The sequence below is a fragment of the Cucurbita pepo genome, unplaced genomic scaffold (assembly GCF_057944985.1).
Source record: "Cucurbita pepo subsp. pepo isolate OVF unplaced genomic scaffold, ASM5794498v1 scafford_6, whole genome shotgun sequence".
Lineage (NCBI taxonomy): Eukaryota > Viridiplantae > Streptophyta > Magnoliopsida > Cucurbitales > Cucurbitaceae > Cucurbita > Cucurbita pepo.
In genome coordinates this window covers 385,585-401,690 of record NW_028257911.1, presented here as the reverse complement: position 1 = coordinate 401,690, position 16,106 = coordinate 385,585, and the positions used below count along the sequence as shown (strand labels likewise).

Sequence of the window (16,106 nt, the reverse complement as noted above, 5' to 3'; positions counted from 1 at the left end):
TTCATGCCAAAGTTTTCAACCACCTTATTGAGTTTTCAAAACAAAGCTTATGGACTCTATAATCCATACAAGGATTTGCGAAGGCGACATCCCTTTCCATTTTCTCATTGAGCAGCAAACTCACAAAAGTCAATTCAGTAACCGGAGAAAAAGTATCAGAATACTCAATTCCATAAATTTACGTGTAACCATTAGCAACAAGACGACCTTTCAATCAAGCTACGTATACATCACAATTGACTTTAACTTAACCCATTTACAATCAATGCAAGAACAGACAACAACCTGAATACAAACTGACCTTCACGAATCATTTTCGGAATAGATAAAGACTTTAGTGATGCAATGAAAGAACAGGTAGGAGATGATAAATTGTTATATGAAACAAAAGAAGAAATAATATATCATCACTAACAAGTAACAAAACATTACAATAATATATGTGTTCTTTAAATCTTCACAACAACTCGTAAGAGATTTCTCATCATAATTAAGTTGATAGAGGATCTTACACACACAAACACCTACGGACTACCCTAAAGAATCTCACTCTAAATAGATTTCTTGATCTACAAAACCATTCTAAGATACACAATTTTTGCCAGTAATGTTACCATGTTCGTTCTTTAGACAGGTTGATTTAAAATTATTTTAGGCTGTTCATAATAATCCCTACATATTCAACCTAATCTTCGATATCTATGGGAAAAATTAGAGAACTTTTAGAACATTAATTGAAAAAAATAGTACATAGGAATTAAATCATATATATTTTCCCTGATGTAATGCGTGTGCCAGAATTTGATTGTGGGGAGCAGTTTATTTCTTGAGCAGGTACATTCCATCTCTGAGTTCTAATTTCTCTTCAGAAACAAGGCCAGATAGAAAGCTTTGTAGCTGTTGGATTGACTTGTCATAAGAAGGATCCGCTACACAAAACATCTGCACAAATGTTCTAATTTTGTTAGCCTTCTATATTCTTCACATCCAATTATCCACATAATGTTACAACTATTCTTACCTTGAGAGTATTGTGAATTCGATCTAAAGCCATACTTCCAAAATTTGTGAGCATCCCCAAGATGAATTTCTATTAACAAAGTGACCAAACAAAAAGAAGAGAAGAATAGCATTTGTTAACAGACTCCAATTGAGAGAGGAAGCTGCTTCTAAATCAAGATACTCAATTTGTATGGAACTAGAAAGGAACTACCCAAAGAAAATAGGCCAATATATGTTACAATCAGGCATTCAGATTACTTACCTCGTAGATAGTCATTTCTTTACGTATTTGGTCCTCAACAGAAGCAACAGAACCCTCTCCCTCATCCTCGCCAACCATGAGGTCCTCATTATTGCCGTTATTTGGAACATTTTTACTTGTGTCAATCATATTTTCTACGAGGACATATACATGGTCGGTGGAATCCGCAGCACGGGACTCCGTGAGAATTCCCTTCAATAAAAACAGCATATGACATAGTTAGTTAGTTTTGCAAACTGGGAAAGCTATCCATGTGAGTCTCTTTCAGTGCAATACAGAACTCATCAATCCGGTACTATAGCAAGTAACATGGTATGTAGCATTTAGGGAAAAGAAAGGTGATGAAAAGAAGGGTGGAATTGGCTGTAGCCCTTGGGGAAATATTGGCAACTCTCCATCAGATAAAGGTAAGAAACATAGGGTCCCTGAATTCAAATTGTTAGGTCTCATATTTATGTGGATCCTTTTCTAGGCTAACGTTTTTGTAGGCCTCTTTGTTTAAATTCAATTGATTAAAGCTTGGTTGTTCCATTAACTTAAAGGAATAAAACTATGGAGGCTTTGTTTGAAAAGTAACAGAGTGTTCAAAGATATGGAAAGGGTAGGATAGAAAAGTGTGAGTTAGATTTTTTTTTTTATTTGGTTCCCATCAGATTTCTGTAAACAGTGACTTCAGCCCCTTGAAATCAAATACTAACTGGGCAGGATTTTCGTATTAGTTTAGGAAGCGGCTAAATTTTAAGTAAATTTTTCTTTCTTGGTGCTTTCCTTTATTTAACTTTTCACTGCAAAGAATCTCAAGAACACCTTATTAACCCAGAAGTTTATCCGCCGAGAAAGTACATCTACTGGCAAACCAATTGCAGCTGCAAGACTCTTAGCACTCCAACTGTAAAAAAAAAAGTTTATATTAAGCCATATATAGTTGTGTCATACACTAAGCATAACTAGTTGGGCCAAGTGTAAAAGATTTCTACCTTTTTTGATGTTGGAATTGCATAATAATCACTGCATGAACGGGAGCTACAGTGAACTGCACTTCTCTATCTTCAAATTGCAACTCCAACTACAACAGATGAACCATAAGAGTATTCAAGGTAAAAAGAAAAATATTGTCATGAGTTTCAATTCCGAGCACAACAGTTTGCACATTCATATTAATAGTAGATGATGAGGTCCGTTAACTGACCTTTACTGTACCAAGATTTCTCTTCCACTGTAGCTTACGAGGTGTCTTAATTTCATGAAACCTCTGAGCATAATCTGTAAGCAGATGATCCACTGATGCAGGTAGGTTGATGTTTTCATCCTAAAATTCACCGTGGTTAGAAGGTTCCCCAAAGAAATTGAAACATCTGAAATCTACTTCTAAGAACAAGTGCTGACAAATAAAGAGTTCTTTTTCTCCCCCAGAATAGTTCACTTCTGCGTAGAGACCTTCAATGCCCAAGGAAAATCAAGAAACAAGCATGCCGAAGTATAAGGAAGGTCGTATATTATATGTATACACATATATATGAAATGTTTCATTCCAATGGATCTTTCAATGCTAAGACAACTAATGCATCATCATTCAATATAGAGCAACGAAGTGTGAATGTTCTGCATAAATACCACCACATTTTTACACGAAAATATTTTCTCACCTGAATTGGAGGCCAGAAATTTGAAGACAAGATAGTTGCATCAAAGTCATTCATTGAAATCGTGCTCTCCTTGAGATCAACTAGATGAACATACATGAAAAAAGAAATTAGTCAGTACTTTCAGAGTATAACATGATACTTCCGGTAGAGTAGCAAGAGTGCTAAACAATATGATGAGCTTATGTATGCGTAAGAAACAGGTGTCAAGAGACATTGAGCTGTCAGGTTGGGAAAATTGGTGTGTACGAGAAGCACTATTTTCAGAACGACATTTCTATATTTAGTTCAGTGGGCAAAGGGGCAAAGGAGGGAGAAAGAGATGGAAATAGCACCAGTTTACCTTCTGGATTATTTAGAACGATCTTTCTTTGGTTTCCTCACTACACAACTATAGTACATGTTTCTTCTACTTAATTAGATAGTTCACATCTCATAGTCTTAGGCAATGATTTATCAGGCCATATGAAGTGGATACTTTCATAACTATGATTTCAAATATCAATCTACCTTATTAATTCATGGAAGATGGAAATTAGACATAATCCTTATAGCAAAAAAAGTTTAGGGGGAGCAAGACAACCGAACTTTCAGATTTTTCCATTCTAAAATCTATTGAATCGGTTGATTTCGATTTATTGGTACATAAGCTGAATTTAAAAATCAAGCTAACTGAAGTATCCTATACGTACTCAGCAGCCCAGCCCTTCACGCCATTGTTCAGCCTAACCCACACCAGTGGAACATCCACTCAATGAGCTGTACAGTTTTCTACCCACCCAGCCCCAGTCCATGCTTACACTTGATTTCCTAGCCTAATTTTCTTTCGTCTAAATCTCTCTCTCAAATTTCAGTGTCTCATGTCTCTATCACAGTTCCTTACCACTCAATCTGATCTCTCATACCTTAATCGCACCTCATATTTTCGTCTCTATTCTCTCCCTCTCCCGAAGTTCTTATACCCACCTTCTGCAGCAATAGCTCTCTCCCAAGTCCCTCTCTTGCTTAAACCGACTCAAGTAGTCAACCTAACTAAAACACTCTATTTGTAACAATTTTTGTGAAACCACTCTCTTGATCAGAAAGCTTAAATTGTATGAGGGCATGTTGTTCTGGCTATCTTTTAGTAGATTTTAGAGAGAAATATGAAGATTTTTGTTGATTCATTTGAAGAATACGAGAGTTCTTATTAGACTTGTAGAACTTTCCGAAGTTCTTCCCCAATCTTTTTTTATAATTATGATTCCCTCCTGCTAAACCAATTCTCTCGACTCTCTCCTCACCCGTGTGAGCTAGAGAGCTCCTTTTTCTCACCTGACACGTTGCAAATGTCAAATATCAACCGCAGCCTCCCACTCCCTGTTGCAAGTAATTATTAAGAACTAAATTTCCTACTAGAGGCTGCATTACCTAAAATACCAATTTTCCCAACCCAACAGCTTGAAGTCTCTCTCTTCCTGTTACTTACGACATAGCTAAGGTAAGATAAGCAGATGGGAGTCATTTCAAAAAGACCACGGGCATTTTTCAACATACCTGTTTGTGATGGCACTTTTATTGTTGCTTTAATATTAGAGTTAGTCCTCTTGGAATCAATTAGATCATTGAGCATAATTTCACACTTCTGCATGCTACTTTCTCCAAAATGAATCTGAAAAATGACAAGAGTATAGTAAGACAAACAATTTAGACACAAGAAAACACAGAAAAATTCCCTATTTCTTATTCTTGTGATATGCTAATTGTGGTTTAGAAGGGTGAAAAAAGCACACCTTGAGTAGCTCTAGTGTTCGTATCTCCGAGTCAATGTCATAATCAGACTTATTTAGAAGTTTTTCTGCCAGCATGACACGATATTCATTAACTAGTTGGTCTTTTGAACCAATTATGCTAACTAGCATCCCAAGAATGTCAACCTTCCTTCTAGTCCTCCCACCCTTCAATGGATCAGCTTCTACAGGGTCAGGCTCCCATCTGAAAAAGCAGAACCCATTACTCCATTTAAAACAATAACGATGAAGAATAATTACTATCAGCTTAGAGTACGCCTTACAAATGGTTCATCCTGCAACACCCTACATATACACGTACCTTGAAGCGTTCATCCAGGCTTGCTTGTCATCAGTGTGAAAATCATCATCTAGACCTACATTTTCTTGACCATCTTCATCTCTATTTAATTCTTCAAGAAGGCTAGCACCAGTATTTCCAGATACATTGGAATTTCCACCAGTCCCGTCAGTAAGCATTGTCACAATACATTTGATGGTATCTTTCCTTCCCCTCAAGTATTCCCTTATTGGTTCACCCACTGCTTCAAGAAAAACACCAGCAGAGTCTATTGTGCGGAGTGCTTTGATAGTGGAAACATATTGATGCAATATATCATTCGTTGAAGCTCCAGCAGTAAGTAGGCGATATCGTAGTGCCGAGATGAAAGATTCAACAAGCTTAGAATGTTGCCCAGTGTATTCAAGACACTGTTTTAAATCTTCAATTGCCGGGGAGCTGAAATTTATGTTACAGATTGATTTTTAAAAATAATAATAATAATCATAATCTCTTTGCATTAAGTACAAAGGTTTGTTTGACGTAATCCCAGAATTTCTATAAAAAAATTTAAAATATTGTAGCTGCTTTTAGAATGTATTAATGTTAAAAGAACATACGATAGACTGTGGGACTACTATCATTTTTGGTTTTGATCACTTGCAACATAGAAAAAATTGTTAAGCCTAAGAGTATTTTGACTTGAACTAATGTGATGTTTACCAGAATGATTACAGAAATTGAATCAGAGTGAATAAATTTCGATAGAAATCACAAATCAGCTGATCAAATGTAACTGTCATAGTTACAAGACTACTATCTGAAATTCTACAGATTGTGGGTTGGACTAAGGAGTCAAATAAGAAATTTCTTCAACCATTCGAACTAGGAGCATGTGGTATGACTATTGTCTTGGTCACGTCAAGTTCTTGCTTAAGCCAAGGAAACCTGAACCACACGGCCTCAATGACATGAAAGCATATTTCTTGACCAGGTTGGTTAAACTTGGCAACATCCAAGCAGAGGCATGTCTCAGCTTGTTCTATAACCCAAGTAACGTGTCTCCTTAATCATATATAGTTGAACAATCCAAATTGGTTATGCCAAGTGGATGGGAAGCTTTGAGGTCATACATGCAGTCCTTGAATTTAATTTTTTGAGATTTTAGTTAAGCTAAACTTATATTTCGGTTCATTCCATGCAGCTTATACATTTTTAGTTTCATCCCTAATGTTCTTTAAGTATCAATATTGTCTGTGTCGTTGAAATTGAATAAAAAAAATCATAACATTGCTTTTCAACTCATTCTCCTTAACCTCTCCCTCCTTCAACTCCTCCCCCTTTTATCCTACCTCTCCCTCCTCCAATTCCTCCTTCAACGAAACTCACTGTCGCCCCCATCTCCTGCTGTCGGGACCTAAATGGTGATGTGGAACATCAAGGAATCCAAATTTGGAACGGGCAAGGAACATTGGGGGAGGAATGGTCGTTCCTCACCGTTTCAGATCTGGATGAAGCTAATATGAGGGCTTTTAAGGGTATATTAGTAATTAGTTAGAGACTTTCTTGTACTATTTGGTTATAATTAGAGGGGGAAAGGGAGGAGGTAGGCATTATTTTGGTGAGTGATTTAGAGCTTGAACGAGGTCTCCAGGGGGGGTTTCAAGTACCTCGGACACTTGGTTTATCTTGTAGTTCCAATATCTTTTCATATTTTTAACACACTTGAGATCTATCAATTAATGATAGGAATGCTATTAAGGGTATGTCAGTAATTGGTTAGGGAATTCGTTATACTATTTGGTTATAAATAGAGAAATTGGAGAGGAAGGGGGTAAGCATTGTTTGGTGAGTGATTTAGGGCTTGAGAGAGATCTCAAGATACGGAAGGTCCAAGTACCTCAAACACTTGGTTTATCTTGTATTTTAGTTACCTTTTATCTTTCAATACGTATGGGTTCTATCAGAGGCTTCCGGCAATGACAATTGTGGACAGCGGTAACTTTGATGGTTAGAGATGGGGACAACATGGTCGTTGGAGGGATCGAAGGGGGAAGAGGTGGGAGAAGAGGGTTCTTTTTCTTTTTTTGGTTATAAAAATACCACATCGTCATCCTTTACTATAGAAAATCAAGTCCTCTGGTTACAGCCACGTTAGCATCTCCATTAGTTATTTAACAAAGACCTTAATTCAAAGACCAAAATAAATAATTTCATAGACCAGGGGGATATGATTGCATGATTGAAACCTAGGGACGAAATCAACCTATTACCTAGACCATAGAGACCAAAAGTATAGTATACTCTATTTTATACGTTACAATGAGTTGACATGAAAATGCTCATATTAGGATCTCAAGATGGTTGATAACAAAATGATAACTTTTTACTGAGATCACCATCTCATTTGACACGAGAAACTTCGACAACAAGTCAATCACAAAATATCCACTCACAGGAAACTAAGCAAGAGAACTACCTCAAAATATAGAAGGCATTACCTGTCGGGATAATCCACTATTATCTCAAAAAGTTTTGCAATCCTCAAGTCTTGCAAAGTCTCATATGCAAAATACTCCAGTCGAGACTGCCACCTAATAAGTCCTTCAGGGGTATCAACTCCAGAGTTGAATGAGGATGCATGGGGAGCCAACGATGATTTCAGACTAAGCAAAGGACTGCTGTTATCAGCAGAATTTCCAAGATAAGCAAGAAGGGAATGCAAAAAATGGAGTGGCACAGCCTGAGTAGTATAAAAACCCAAAATAAAAAATAAAAAAAATATTCATCAGGGATACAACTTTAAACGCTTATCGACTGAAGAAAGCAATGGAAGGACGAGAGTCGAGCAAGAAAATTGAGAAACAGTTTACAAATGTAAAGAGCTAGTGGTATTGTTCTAATTTTTACATATAAAAATGAAAAATATCTCACTAATTCGACAAGTGCAATCCAATACAAATACTAAATGAAATGTAAAAAAAATGGGGGAAATGGGACTATACAAGGAATACCCAACACTACAAGAATAAAAAAAATAAAAAAAAAATAAAACTTCCAATAAAGACTAATCAGAAATTGGCCTTGTTAGGCTGTATATGATGATCAACTCCATCTTAGAATCTTAATCTTCAAATTTAGTTCTTGGAACGGCTTTGATCAATTTGTCAATAACTTTTCCTTTTTTCATAAGAAACCTAACTTATCTTCTTTCTTTTCTTTTTTTTTTTTTTTTTTTTTTGATAAGAGACAATTTCATTGATGAGTGAAATTTACAAGAGGGGTGTATAATCCATGATGTTTACAAAAGACCTTCCCAAATTGCAAGGAGGGAGGTATAACTATAGGAAGTAAAAATATTAGACATATTACACCAAGATATAGCTTGGTAAACAACATTGTCGAAAAGTTTTGTGTAGGTCTGTGTTGTTTTTGCAAATATTCTCTGATTTCTTTCTTTCCACAGATTCCAAAAGAAAGCCATGATGAGTTTTTTCCATAATAGGGCTTTTGCGTTCTTGAAAGGGTGGTACGTTAAGGCCATATCCAAAAAATCCTTTACCTCCCTAGAAAATGTGAGATGCCATCCGAGTATATTAAGAACCATTGTCCAGAAATTTTGAGTGTATGTGCATTGCATAAACAAGTGATCTTGTGATTCGTTTGCTTTCTTGCATAGTGGACACCAATTTGGAGAGAGAGTGATGTAAGGCATTCTTTTTTGAAGATTTTCACTTGTGCTGATGGCTTTTATGCGCTATTTCCCAAAAGAAGAACTTCACCTTTTTAGGTTGATGTCCTTTCCATATTGTCTTTGCTAGCGTGGGATAAGAAACCTAACTTATCAATAACTTGGAAATTAGTTGGAGTGTGAATAAGACAGTACCACTAAGGGGTAAAAAACCAAACCAAACTAATTGATCTTATTGGTTTAATCCAAACCAAACTGAGTGGGTCTGACCTAGTTAGCAGTTCAACATAATGCATGAACATGAAAAAATATGGCTTTCACCATGAAGATGTGTCTGTTGCATTTTCAATGATGGGAGTGAGAGCAATTAACAATCAGAACTGTGTGTCAATTGCATACGAACCAGGTTTAAAGGCCACTGTGGACAGCTTTCTTTGATGTCTACCTTTCAGATTAACACTTCATTTTTGTAGAATTCATGCTAACATGTATACCTTCTTCAAACATTTCGTCTCACAACCATAGCTTTGAAACACACCTTCGAATAACATGAAAGAGTTATAGAATGACTTTACCAATAAGCAAACAGAGAAAGATCCTACATCCTCCAGCTTCCACCTTATTTTTTTCATGGAAAGATTACCTCCAGCATGGCTAATAAATAGTTTAGCTCCGGAAGTTCATTCTCCCATAAGTTTCTTAAACAGACTCGATTACTTGATAGCCCAAAACAAAAACAACTAAATAGATAAACCATTGAGCAACCATCACGAGTTAAGTACACGCTACCACAAAATGCAGAAATGCCTTACCCTTATCCACTCTTTAATAGGCTCCAAAACAGAGCTCCTGTAATCATCGCCAGCAAGATAATCCACTTTTGCCTGCCATGGAGATAAGAAAGCTACAATGAAACCCAGAATAATTTCAAGTATGGAGAAGACTCGGTATAAAATCAGTGCCATATACAAAAATATTAGAGAAATAGTATGGATCATAGAGAGATGAAAAGGATTCTATGAGTGAGAACACGGCAGAAGCCCATTCACCTTTAGGAGTGAGAATATGGCAGAAGCATAGGCATCTTCGGCCATAGATGTAAACCCAAGACTCCTAAGATCAAGAACAACTTTCCCGATGTTCTTCACTAATTGATGGATATTAGAGAACTTCTCCAACTGATAGCTCTCATGAAAATCCCTTTGACCACTCTTGCTGGAGATTCTACCTTTTCCATCTAGATCCATATCATCTTTACATTGGGACTCATAATCTCCGTTTAATTCTCCGGCCATGACAACACTCAACTCTTCCAGCTTTCCCTTAAAATACCAGTGGAGTAAATCTAAAAACATTAAACTGTAAATTAAGGAAACATATAATTTTAATATTTTTTAACAAGAAACGGAACTTTTCATTGATAGGAGCATATTACTTAGAGGATACAAACTCCACAAATGAGTGATTAAAGAAGGCAAGAAAATGAAAAGAAAAAAAAAAAAAAACTACAAAGGTTTATTGAAAGCATGCCAATTAAGGTTTATGTCTTGCAATGAAAAACTAGTAAAGTGCTTAAAAAGAGAAAACCAGGAAGAAGCCTGCAGACGAGTTTATTAAAAACGATCAAACAAAAACAATGGTTTGTTTTCAAAGATCCAATGATTCCACTTCAACCAAATCTCAGATAAGGAAGGTTTAACCACATTAATCCACAAAACATCACATTTGGAAGGTAGAACAGACCCAACCTTGAAACAATTTGGGAAAGACCACTTAAGATTAAACATCAAAAGAACCTTGCACCATTAAGCTCGAGAATAAGGACAATCGAAGAAAATATGTTCGATGGAGTGCCCAGCCACAAAACACAATGAGCAAATAGAGGGGAAAATGCAATTTGATGGCAACTTTCATTGAACAACCTCGGAAATATTAAGACTTCCATTAAGCATAATCCACACCAAAATGCTAACTCCCTTGGGACTTTTTTATTTCCATAAAGCCACATAAACCTCCTTATCCAAAGGTGAAGTAGAATTCAGGTACCAAGTTAATGATTTTACTGAAAAACATACTTGACGTAGACCATTTCCGAAAATCATCAACCAAACCAATAGACTTCAAAGAAGACAGCCCAAGATAGATTGAAAATTAATGATTTCCTCATATTTTAAAATTCGTCTAAAAATAAGATTCCATGATGTAGAAGAACCCCAATGAGCTGGAACTGATTCATTAGGATGTGTAAATAAAGCGAACAAATGGGGAAGTATTCTTTAAATGGCAATCATTTAGCATTGAATCATGCCCAAAAGAAATCCTTATACCATTTCCCAAATTGAAGACCGCAAGGATTCCACATTGTTCCAAGTCTTTGAAATACTCATCCAAGGACTACGAAGACTCTTGATACTATTTCCAGCCACATGCTAATAAAAAACCAAGGCTCCATGCATTTTAACAATTACCTTTCGCCAACAGGAATTTGGTTAATAAATAAATCTCCAACCCCATTATGAAATACAGGCCATATTTCAAATATGTAAAGCATCAAGACCAAGACCTCCATCAGATTGGGCTGCCGAAACTAATTTCCATCTTACCAAGTGATCGACTTTCCTCACTCACTGTCTTTCCGAAAGAAAGATCTCATTAATCTTTCTAAAATCATACTGACGTTTGAGGGCAAGGGAAATAAGGACATAATCCAATGGAATGCAAGATAAGATCAAATTGCAAAAAGTCATTTGCCCTCCACAAGATAAATTGAAACGTTTCCAGCTATCAAGCTTTTACTCAAATCTTTTTAAATGGGTTTGAATTTCATGCAATGTTGAAGGGTTCTTCAAGGAATCATGTGTAGTAATGGCTTGAAGGTTGGGAGTTTGATGGAATCTATCTATTAGGTCTTGAGAATCTTTTCTGTTGATTTTGCACCAAGTTGCCTTGTGGGTGGTTCTGAAAGTTATTGACAAGTTGCCTTGTGATTGATTTTCTTTGGAAGATTTGAAGTAGCTATCAGATTCCAGAATTTGGTTGAGCATGATGCATTGATTCAACATTAGTTTGCAACTTCTCCAAGTCTTTCAGATATAGATATACTTTTCTAACGGGAGAAAATTTCTCATTGAACAAATGAAAAAAGACTAATGCTCAACGATACCAACTCTGCAAGGGAGTGAAAAATAGAACTGACCGAATACAAAAAGAACCACTACAGAGAACCAAAAAGAAAACAAAATACAGAAAAGAGACTTCCCCAACACGAAAACACCGAGTGAACATAAATAGAAACTAGTAAAGAGAAGGATGGAAAAATCAATCCCAAGACTGAAGGCTGCAGTCTGTCCGAGAACCAAAAGCTTTGGACGAGCTAAGCTTCAACCAAATGGGAAAACCACCAGGGATAAAAACAGAACTAAGCCCCAAATCAACAAGCGAGAATCAATGAACCCAAACTGCAAACTCAAAAGAAATCAAACATCAACAACAAATGCCTTGAAATTTTAAAGGAGGAACTGCACACATCTTGAGAACAACGATCTTCAATAAGAGAAGCAAATTTGCAAGGTGATGAAAGAAGAGGATGAGAAATCTTGTCACATTATAATTATTTCTTAAACCAGAAACAAAAAAATTTCGTTGAGTTAATAAAAAGAGTATAATGCTCAAAGGATACAAGCTCCACATAGAATTGAGAAGAAACAACAAAATTCAATCCATTTAACAGTATCTTCAAGAATATGCATACGCCCATTTTCAATCCAAAGCGAAACTTTGTTAACCGTAAACAGATTTATTGAACAAGCTACATTAAAAGATTTTTCTAACTCCAGCGAGATTATGCTCCATTGATCACGAACCTTCCCTTGTAATGACCATCGCTAAGTTTCAAACAATTTCTACAACTTCTTTTTTCCTTTTTAACCCAATAACACTAAGGTGAAAGATTTGGAAGCCTAGAACAAGGCAAAAAATCCATTACAACTTCGGAATAATGCTTTCCATTAACCAACTCAAAATATGAAACTTCCTCCTCATCATAACACCCAACCAAACAATTTATCAAAGCATCATGAATCATTTTTCAAAAAACCAACCAGCTCCTTTTGTTTATACCAACTTAAACCATAACTACCGGTCTAGTGTCAAAACGTTTTAAACAATACATTCAAGAATCCATTCATAGCAATTCGACTTCTTACATAATCGGAAGATCAAAGTCAGCTCTTCTTTTATGTTCTTGGGCTTATTCCTAAAGGGCAAGATTGTTGATTACTTTTGGGATTAGATGGTGCTTGCCTAAAAGAAAAGATGAGGCTCTTTTCAAACTTATTATGGGGTCTTTCTTCAAGGATAAAAGTCGTATTTCGCGGTTTGATGCTATTTCGGCAACGTTGTAGAAACTTTGGCTTGAGAGGAACCAGGGAATCTTCAAAGAGAACACAATTAGCATTGATGGGTTGTGGGAGTCCATTAAACTCTTTGCCTCCATCTGGTGTTCTCTCTCCAACTTATTGTAATTATGACCCTGTGCATATCTCGGCTAATTAGGTCTTTTTTGTAACCTTTTAGCCAGAGGGGGATATTTGGTCTTCCCATTTTTGTATGATTTTTTATGTCAAGTCGAAAGAAAACTGCAAAGAAAAATATATTCAACCTGAATTGCTTTTTACAAGCAAAGGAATTAGACATCTTGTTGAATCTATCAACTACAAGTAAAACGAATTCATGCCCCCACTGAGTTTTTGGCAATCCATGGTAAGTCTCCCAAATGGATAAAATCGTATTATTTTTTGTCTTGAATGTTTATTTCAGACGTGTAGTAAAAGTAGTAATGAACTATACTGCCAATTCCTGGGGTATTGGTATTAAATGCAAAGGTGAGTTTTCCATTTTTTAGAACATGGAAAATTGACAATTGTCAATAATCTTCTGACGTTTCACGAGTTTATACACTCAATGCTTTCATGCGTTGTTGTGAAGGCATAAAGATCCAAAGAAATATGACTCAAAGTAAGGAATTTGAATCTCACCCGGAAACAAGTTGCAAGGCGTAAGCATCAAAAGTCTTCAAAACATTTAAAAATTAGAAACATTCTATCAAATACGAAAGATAAAGAATGGTCCATGTAATGAATTAGAGCAATTAGTGAAATATAGGTACCAGGAAAATGCCGAGGAAGTGTAGCCATAAGAACTGAGGAAACAAGTAGTTGATACTTTGCAAAGACACGAACTACTTCAGTTTCAGCGTCATATTGACGTCCTTTCTCCATTACATCGTATTTGTACGACTGTAAAACATGAACCAGTATTGACAAGAACTCCTCCTGGCATTTCTTTTTCATGGAGACCTCTTCTAAAGCTTTACATAGCACTTCTCGAACTTCCTCTTCCGAATGCTGTATTTTAAATGGTTAACATATGCTAATTCACGAAAATGGCTAGTTTCTCAACCTAGCACCAAGCCATGTTTAGACAAATTCACAAACTAAAAAGTAAGCAAATTCAAACAAGTCATTAATGGATGGGAGAGCTTTGTGCCAACATACAGGTGGGTTGCAGGTGTTTAGAAGTGCAATATTCTGGTAAGCGTCAAAATGCCCCCAAAACTCCATAGCACCATTTGTCTCGAAATTTTCCTGAGACCCAAAACACCATATGCTGGGCTAAGACAAATGTCATAAACTGGTGCGCGAAATCGTTAGCTTAAAAAGAAAAAGAAACGCATTGCAAAGCAAGTAAAAGACCTCTAGGGCTCGAAGGAAGTGATTGAGGACAAGAGATTCGAGGCCGTGCTTGCAGAGGGATTGTACGCGAGCGACGAACTCCGATCGCAATGATAGATTTCCAGTGTCGTTGAGAAGCGCCTCGGTAGCAGCACAGAATTGGGCGTAGATATTGAGAATTTCTTGAATTTCATCGTCGCTGAGGGAATCGAGAGCCCCTAAATCACACAAGATAGAGCTGGATTCCTCCATGATGCTCTGGAGGTACTGGTTTTGCTACTTGGAAGTGAAATGGAATGAGCTCTGGCCGAAGACCCTTTACAGGGTTTTTGTTCTCAGTGGAGGGTTTGAAAGGTACCTTTGGGCTTTGCCGCCATAATATTAATTCATCCCTAATGTAATTAGTAAACATAAATAATATTACTTTTTAATCAATACATTATAATTAATGTATTATCTTAATCGTTTAGTGAGATTCGGGTAAGAAATTAACTATGTTTCTGTCATTTTCAAATTTCTCTTCATATACTGCAAGTCATTGGATGAGATTTAATCGTGAAGATTAAAGGAACAATTTTGGTGAAGAACTTTGAGAGATTGAAGAGTTATGGTCTTAGTTTTGCTTGTTCAACTAAAAATCGCTATGTAATAAAGAAATTCTAGTAAAGGAACCAAATTCGCTCTCGTTAAGGTGTTACGAAGAAATCAATGTACTTAAAAAACAACTTGGTGAGCGTGATGATGAGATGAGAGACAACTTGAATTGTTCTACCGTTAGGAACTTTCGGAGACAAAGTTTGAAATTGTAAAATCCAATGTAAAAAAGTTGTTTAATAAATAATAGTGTCGGATGAAATTAGCTCAAATTCGGTTTGGTCGATGTTTACGAGAAATCGCCAAAGGATTCGCCATAAACTGAGAAGTCATCCATGAATACCTCCATATTACATTTTCTGAACGTTGTTGGCGCATTGCTCAGTCCAAATGGTATCCTCCTAAACGCACAAAAGTTCCATAAAGGCGGGTAAATATAGTTTTCTCTTGATCTTGAAGGCAGATTCTTATTTGATTGTATCTTAAGTACCCATCCAGGAAACAGGAAACATTGGCTTGCGCTCCAAAACTCGATTGCTTTTTCCCACAAATATGGGAGGATAACTGGGTTTGGGCTATGCTAGCGGATTGATGGCGTGTGAATTCTTCCATGAAAATTTTGGGTGGGTCCTCCATCATGGGTCGTATGTAAGTTCTTCATCACAGTATCGAATTGGTGCCATAATTACAACTTCATCCGCTACTTCAACCATGCAAATATTCACTCCTGAAGCTCCAAAATGGTCATTCCTCAATCCAATCAACTTGTAACGCATGAAATAATGGTTGAACCAAATTTATCCAATTTTGTAAACGAAGAATGAATGCTGATTGAATCTTCTTGGCCTTGGATCCTGAGGCAGCAGTGGGGAATTTTCCGCAATGGGCGAAAGCCTGACGGAGCAATGCCGCGTGGAGGTAGAAGGCCTACGGGCCGTGAACTTCTTTTCCCGGAGAAGAAGCAATGACGGTATCTGGGGAATAAGCATCGGCTAACTCTGTGCCAACAGCCGCGGTAATACAGTTGGAACATTTGTAACATCGTGATCATTACCCGGTGTCATAACTGCTAATCCTTGGTTTAGTGTTAAATTTTACAGAATATTGTTTACCGTCGCTAGTAGAGCATTGAT

The 16,106-nt window shown here is 36.6% G+C and overlaps 1 protein-coding gene across 1 annotated transcript; it reads right to left on the bottom strand.

Moving 5' to 3' along the window:
- Positions 1 to 365: 365 nt before the first annotated feature.
- On the bottom strand, positions 366 to 14,756 carry LOC147786085 (anaphase-promoting complex subunit 2-like). Its single transcript, XM_087120908.1, has 16 exons — positions 14,401 to 14,756; positions 14,203 to 14,292; positions 13,815 to 14,052; positions 9,697 to 9,992; positions 9,460 to 9,531; positions 7,458 to 7,699; positions 4,999 to 5,415; positions 4,680 to 4,881; positions 4,444 to 4,558; positions 2,911 to 2,990; positions 2,454 to 2,573; positions 2,242 to 2,330; positions 2,072 to 2,153; positions 1,265 to 1,456; positions 1,022 to 1,090; positions 366 to 942 (listed from the first exon to the last, which is right to left on the bottom strand). Exons 1-16 carry the CDS (start codon positions 14,629 to 14,631, stop codon positions 820 to 822), a joined length of 2,658 nt encoding a protein of 885 aa, XP_086977034.1. The 5' UTR covers positions 14,632 to 14,756; the 3' UTR covers positions 366 to 819.
- Between the last annotated feature and the right edge of the window lie 1,350 nt (positions 14,757 to 16,106).

Coding starts and splice junctions, on each gene's coding strand:
- LOC147786085 (XM_087120908.1), bottom strand. CDS start 14,631: ATGGAGGAATCCAGCTCTATCTTGTGTGATTTAGGGGCTCTCGATTCC. Junction 4,882..4,998: donor GCCTGGATGAACGCTTCAAG/GTACGTGTATAT, acceptor CTGCTTTTTCAG/ATGGGAGCCTGACCCTGTAG. Junction 2,154..2,241: donor CAATTCCAACATCAAAAAAG/GTAGAAATCTTT, acceptor TTTTTTTTACAG/TTGGAGTGCTAAGAGTCTTG.